Consider the following 7500-nt stretch of genomic DNA (forward strand, 5'->3'; position numbering starts at 1 on the left):
ACGCCGCTGATAAGGATGGAGGTCGCCAGTGTATTCAGTGTCATCCAGTTTGTGACACTTGTTATGGTCCATCTATGGACAACTGTCTTGTGTGCAAGAATCCACTTTTTATTGAGGGCAGGTTATGTGTTATACAATGTTCACCTGGCCATGTCCTCAATGAACAGCAGAGATCTTGTCATCCTTGTAGGAACTGTAGAGTGCCAGCTAAAGCAAAGAATCGCTCCATTGATCACCCCAATGATGAACGATTACAGTATGTGGTTAAAAACAGTCAACAGAGAAGTCTATTAGTGATTGTTATTGCTGCTGGTTCCATTTCAACCATGGTTTTCTTGGTAGTTTTTGGACTTCTTCAATTTCATTCCAAGAGGAAGATGAGGTATACCATTATCAAAGCATCTTTCAGATCAGGCGAAGATGAAGATGAAGATGAAGAGGAAGATGAGTGCAAGAGGTCTCTCATGGGTGGTGAACAGGCAAAAACGTAACTCTGGGAGACAATAATATTTTTAACTCTTACTATTGTAAGTATTCGATTGTAAGTCTGCAGAGCACACTGAGGCCCTTTTAATAACACTGTACATAATTACGACAATGGTATTGTGCTACATTTGTATCAATTTTTTAGTCTTTTGACTCAATCACTGCAAAATCCTGGATGCATCTGGATCCTAAAGAATTTTTACTCAAAGACCTTTTAGATAATTTGTAACTTTGTAACAAATACATTTGCAAGTCTATGGTATAACAAAACAACCAATGAATACAAAATGTATATTTTAAAACGATAGTATTCTCTTTGCACGGGTTTAACATACACTGTATTTCCGAAAGGAAAGGCCTTATCTAGTTTTTTAGAGATGAAGCTTGGAGTAAAATTTTAATGTTAGTTTTTCCCTCAAAGAAGTTCAAGCATTTAATTTTGGAAGAGATAGGAAACTTCCTGATGTCAAACCCAAATCAGCCGTTTCCAGCTTGCAGAAAGTTTGTCTCTGCTTTGGAGATAAGGGAGATTGCTTTTATACTGAGTATTTTTAAATGCAACTATTGTAAGTTGGTTGATGCAAAGAAAAACTGCCATTGATTTTGGTGTGGGATGTATAGGATAACATAGCTCTTATCTATGCCTTAATGTTTATTGATAACTATAAACTCTCTGATAAAGGAAGTATGAAAAGAGACAAAATAACACTTAGTTTTGATCACCTCAAAGTTTGTCGAATCAAATGTTTCTGTATAGACATTTCACTGGAAATAATTCAATACTGCAACACGATTTTGAAGGAACTTATTGATTATTGATCCACAGAAATGACATATTTTGATGCTAAGTTAAACTCAATCCCAAAGGATTGGATGGAATGGCTTTACTTGAAGTGAATCTCAAAACTCATAACTTTAATGGGGACATTGAGTGATTAACCTATTGACTCCCAGGGGTTCCCCATTTACGAGTAAGTCTGGCCGGTTTGGACGTCAAATAATTTATTACAGACATATAGTATTATCATTTTATGGCAAGAGTTAAACACAGCAAGGGACGTCCTAAGTAAAGAGGATATGTGTATGGTCAAAGTCACCAAAATTTTATCAATTCTTACAGGGAATTAAAAGTATTTTTACAGAATTTGTTGATGGTTGTAATAATTTATTGTCTTACCGCATATTTTGTCATTTTTGCAAGTAATTACAGTATAACTACCCTGCAAGCAGAGTCTCCTTTCATCTTCCTGGAGAACCAGGACTTATCTTGGAAGATCGAAAGAGGCCCTGTTCGCAGGATACAGTATCACAGGATTTACAACGTTTGGAAACTGATACCTGTGATTTTTTAATTATTAATTTTCATTTTTGTGGAGCCGCAAATGGTCAAGCCATAGTCTTAAGGGTTATAAAGACATGAAGGGAATATTAAAATACCAGTTATTGCTTAACTTCTAAGTTCCACTGTAACATCTTCTTTATGTAACTATGCAAATCTATGGCCATCCCCTTTTTTCTCTGCTTAGCGTCGTCCGACCGACCCAGATTTTCGCGTTAAAAATAAAAAAAAGTTACGCACAGGGCAATGACACATTGTTTCAAACAATTTTTACTTTAATCTGAAACAATAATTTTTTGTTTAACAGATTTGTAGTTTTTACTTCATACTTCTGAGAACACTCACTCTCCGACGAGAGAGACTTTCTGTCCATGTGATAGGAAAACACTTGAGCAGAGTTACTTTATTCGTTGCTGTCGCCTGCCATACGGCTCTTCTTGCAGCTTGCCACTGGTCTCTTGTCGGCAGCGGCGCATTCCTGGCACACAGGGTTCACGCCCTTGTAGCTGGCTCTTGTCTCGTCGTTGATTCTTGCCTCTGGCTCCAAAGCGACACACCAACAGCAAATTTCTTCAAATTTTCGGCATGAGTAATAGAGTTTATCGACCGGGTCAGCGCATGAAACATCTTGCCTGACCACGAAGACACCGCTTAACTCATAATCTTCCGGAATTAATGGGGCCCCACAGCTTTATTGCAGCGCGTCGGTTATTTCACTGAGCTGCTCCATCTGTGCTGCTGTGGGCTTGGTGGCAGCAAATATGCACCTCCATTTCTTGCAGGCGACACATTCAATTGCATCACGAACACGCTCCTTCTTCATAAGGTGCTTTGACTTGTCGTCAACTTTTGACATTGCAGATATGGGCGGTCAATCTCGCTGGGGTTTTGGCCAAACAAATCTTCAAAGGCTTTGTAATGTTCCTTTGAAGCATCTTTGTATTGTGGATCTGGAAGCCACATCAACTTCTTAAACGTGTCTAGCGACGCCCTGGGAGCTTTACATGTAGTGCAACTTTGCAAATCCAGTGCGACACGAACCATATCAACACCAAACGAGCCTGCTTTGACTGCCTGCATTAGCATGACAAGACCCTCTATGCTTGTGACCTGCTGAATGGCTGAATTCACAAGCTGCTGAGTGTGAGGAGCAAGGCATTCCACTTTCGACAGAATTTCCTCCCAAGGCTTGCTCTTTATGGACCTCAGATGGAGGAGCTTGATCGCACTTCTTGATCTGAAACGAATACTGCCTTGCTCTGAAATGCTTCTTAGACCAGGCCTATAGGTCATCCTTTTTAAGCAATTCAGATTTCTGGCCAATCCCTAATTGTAGAGTGGGATCAATGTCGTGGACAAACGTGAACTGGCGTCTCAGATCCTCGTCAGAAACAGCTTCAAGGATCTTGAACTTCTATCCTTTGAGAGAGAATTTCTCAAAGCGATCTTGAATGAGGCCAGTGACGTTATTTAAGCTAGACTGTATGGCCGCCTTCAATTCCCCATCTCCGTCTGCCTTCTCGCGAATTTCCTTCATGTTAGAACAACGACGCAATATCTTCTCATTGCGCGAGTCCATTTCATTGAAATGCCAATGAGACTCCTCCATACAGAGCTATGTTGAGTATTGACATGATCCTCTCAGGCGGATTTGCCCAAGAATTTCCAGGGCAAGTGTTGATGGCTACCAGCATGTCAAGATTATGACGCTGAAATGACGAAATGAGAGCAAATTGTGTCTGTCCATGTCGCACGTTGTGGTCAGGTCCACCATCTGCGACACTGGCTACAATAGGCGCTCCAGATTCTTCGGCAACTGGTGAACTTTCGGATGCATGACGTAAAGCTGAAGAGAACTGAAAAATGGAATCTTTTACTGCCACGTTCACTTGGCCCTGGTAAAATGACTTCGAAGAAACTTCAGGAATGGCTGGTACACTTGGAGTTACATGTAATCGGCAGAAATCGTGATCGAGCGCTGTTGGACGAGATTCAGCAGGGCCTGTTACCATCGCACGTCTCCCCCTCCCAAGAGGTAATCCAGGCTCACCAACATTGATAAAGTGTTTGTCGTCCTCAATCACCAGACAAACGTTAGACCTAAACTTCACGACAAATTCATTTACGTATTTCAGCTGGGCAGCACAGTAGTGGCTATCTGGATGGTCGTGCCGAAGTTGCCGTGTCTGCACTAGGAATCCGACGTTGAAGCGGCCCGTATACTGTGTGGCTGTCTTGGAACTGGGGTCCATGGACCAGAATTCATATCGCACCCACGTTTCTGAGAGAATTGAAGTACCATCTGGAAGTCTTCCTTTTATCTCTCCAATCAGGTCGGGAACACTACAAGCCAATAGCATGTACCCAATGTTACCATAACGTCTCTCTAGGGCTGCAACGTGCTCTTCAAGATAATCATCAAGTTTGCTCCAAAATTCGTTGTACTTCTCTGGTCTACCTTTGTTAAGCTGGCGTAGGTCAACGATAAGAATCAAGGGCAATCATCATTTGTGCATCTACCTCCTTTGTGACTCGGTTGTCTGGCAAAGACTCGTCACCTGTAAGAAACCTGTAAACCGCCCCACGAACAGCTCAGTGGCGTCAACTTTGCAATATTTTCAAACCTGCTCTTGAACTCAGCTTTCATTGCCCGGGTATCAAATTTAGGTATTGCTTCTCGAAGAGCTCCAGCCACTTCATCTGGTCTTTTCCGGTTAAAACCTTCATTAGGTATCTTCCATACTGCGGCAAGTGTTCGCACGCTGCCTCCAGGGGAGTACCTTAACAATTCAAAAGAAATATCACTAAGACCATTTTTTGAAAGATCTTTGATAAATAGATATCTTGCATCTCTTGATTCGTATTCTGCAATAAATTCAGTCAAGTCAACAGGCTCATACAAATTCTTCTGTTTTAGATGCTGATATAAATCGGTGAACTTGACGGGAATGTTCTTCTCATTTCTTGTTGCCACAACTGTTTCACCAGTAGCATCTTTAAAAGGGCTTCGAGCTGGCATCAACTGTTTGTGGTGTGTAGCCATCACTGAATTCTGTTTCTCAAGGTAAACCATGTACTTCTCTAATCCATGGCACAATATCGCGAGATCCTATTGACAACCAAAATAATAATAATAGAAAACAAATGCGTGAGCTTTTTCCAAAAGGAAGTATTCAAAACAAATTTTATTTTAAGAAGCGAGTTGGTTTCTGAGGAGCTTCAAACCAGATAGACATTTTTCCATTCTGGTCTGCACAAAACTGTATGCTGCAAAAGGGTTTGCAATTCATCCACCATCTTCATCTGTTTGGCTTACATGTGGCGCACCTTGTTTCTTGCTTTTAAAGTCGTTGTACCTTTCAAAGTATAACCAGCCAGAGGGAAAAGCATTCATTTTAAATGAGTTAATTCTAGCATTCAAAACTAAAAATACACTATAGAAGTGCAAAAAGTATAAGCTGGAAGAAAGTTTCCTTTTCTAACAAGTTTCACCAATCCACGCAAATATGCAATTTAGTTTAACAACGGTACTTACCCAGCGAAGTTTTGGTGAAACCCTCTGAACCTGTCTGTGTCATAAAGCAATGTCACAATTCCTGGTAAATTTTATGCCTTGACCAGCAAACTTGGTGGGGATCAATATACCAAAAGACTCTCGTCAATCTTTTGAAAATAGTATGACCTGTTGAATGTTTATTATTGGGTCAGCTCAATCAATTCATATATTCAACATTTATAAACTGCCAGTTCAAGTTTGGTGTAAATTCATGCATTCATTACAAGAACACACATATGCCCAGCTTCTATTTATTATATTAAAGAAAAGCAAAAAATGGAAATAGTACCTGTGGTTTTTGTTTCTCCAGCATTAAAGCCAGCCATGGGATTCAGCGAAGTGATCACTTTTAACACTTCATTGTACAGCGCGTTGAATGAGTTCTCTGATATTTCTGGAGGTAGTTATTTGATGAAAGAGGCCGCCATCATCACATCGAACGCGCTTCGTTTTGCTGGTGTTTTTTCTTCATCATTTTCTTCCTTTTTTACACGATATTCCATGAAATTGGACCCAGTTACATTGAGTTTTCCGATGGCGTCATTCAATTCCACCTCCACAAAATCTGTAGGTGTTTATTCCCCACGCTTTTGAAAACCTACTCGGCATATAGCCGTGATACGCGAAATATCGGGGACTATTCGTTCCAGCAGCTGTTGAAAAGTCATGGATGCTGGCAGATCAGTGTGCACTTTTGGTGGTTTATCCTTTTTAACCTGTTCTCGTTTGATTTTAACAACGACGTCGATTTTTCCTTCTTTCCATCAACGCCATGTTGACTTTGTAACCACACCTTGTTGTTTCCAGACTCCACGGATATTATGCCGAGGTACCGGGCCTCCTAGCTCCAGACTCCTTTTTCAATTTTATTTTCGTTTTTTTTTTTTTTTTTTTCCTTTTGTGATCGACCGACCCAAAATCAGAAACTTATTTTCCACATGTCCTGTGAATACAATGTTATTCCAATGCACCCTTTTACTAGGATAGACTTCAAGGACTATTTTAGCTGGAAGTGCCCTTCTAGCTCCGTGTACATAACCTTTTTACGATATGAAATTTTTTTATTACCACTTCAAGAAAGGATGGAGTTGTCCTTTCAAATTGGTATCATGAGAAAAAGAGCAGTAGTACAGTTGAATCTCGATTATCCGGACTCGTTGGGACTAGATGAAATAGTCCGGATAATCGACAATATGAATATTAATGAGAAAACAAAACTGATTAAATTAAGAAAGCGACATTTAATCGCGAAACAAAACATTTGCAAATCGTTTGGAAAACAATATGGTCTACATAGTCACTTGCGTTGTGAATACCTGTACCCAAGTGTATTAACGATTAATGAAAAATGTTTTTTACATTGACTTTATTCAGCGATTTACGCTTCAGTCCTTCGCTGGTCTCTCAGTTGTCGGCAAACTTCATGATCTTTTCCTTGTTCGTGTGGATATTAGATATCTGCTGCTTACTAACGCCATATTCAGCTTACAAATTGGTTCCTTTTTCTCCTTTTCTAATCACAAGATTATAGATTGTTTATCTTTCATCGAAAGAACGGATCCCTTAAACTTCAAGGACGTGATGATCGTGAATAAACATTCAGGACGCTGTGTAGCATGTCCATTTTTGCAACAAAGCAACTCTAAGCCAATCAGAACTCATTCGTAAGTTCTTCATTAGTTACGACGAATGCGAGCGCTGCTTTTGATTTTTGAAAGCGAAACAAACTCGTCATTACTTCACTTTTCAACGCTGTAGTTTTAAAAAGAATATGGCTACGGATCTTGATCATGACTAATCAATATTCATGACAAAATTGCGATAATCGAGATTCGACTGTATGCATGTAAAGGCAGTTTGCTATCGAGTTATGCTATGTTATTAATTAAGGTCTTGGTAAAGGTAAATATGAAGTGTATTTTCCCAGAAAAAGAATTCTGAAATTTAATTTCAAAACAGCTTTTCCTTGTTTCCCGCCATAAGCTGCGCGCGCACACCGTGAACTACAAGCGAAATCTTTAAGCTCGGTTTTCTAGGGCTTTATTTTGACGGCAAAGTCATAACTTGTCGGACCTCCTGTCCCGACGGGTTTTAGATATCGCTTCCAAATTTTCAGTTC

The 7500-nt window shown here is 40.0% G+C and overlaps 2 protein-coding genes across 3 annotated transcripts in view; one reads left to right on the forward strand and one right to left on the reverse strand.

The window, feature by feature from the left end:
* LOC138038864 (proprotein convertase subtilisin/kexin type 5-like) overlaps window positions 1-1630 on the forward strand; it is a 26717-nt gene extending 25087 nt beyond the window's left edge. Inside the window, exon 18 of the mRNA XM_068884937.1 lies at window positions 1-1630. This exon is cut by the window's left edge and continues 534 nt beyond it. Coding sequence (XP_068741038.1) covers window positions 1-491 — 491 coding nt within the window. The 3' untranslated portion in view covers window positions 492-1630.
* LOC138038866 (swi5-dependent recombination DNA repair protein 1 homolog) overlaps window positions 1-7500 on the reverse strand; it is a 27680-nt gene that overhangs the window by 10209 nt on the left and 9971 nt on the right. The window lies entirely within an intron of this gene.

Source organism: Montipora capricornis, chromosome 2, assembly GCF_036669925.1.
Source record: "Montipora capricornis isolate CH-2021 chromosome 2, ASM3666992v2, whole genome shotgun sequence".
In the NCBI taxonomy this organism is placed as follows: Eukaryota; Metazoa; Cnidaria; class Anthozoa; order Scleractinia; family Acroporidae; genus Montipora; species Montipora capricornis.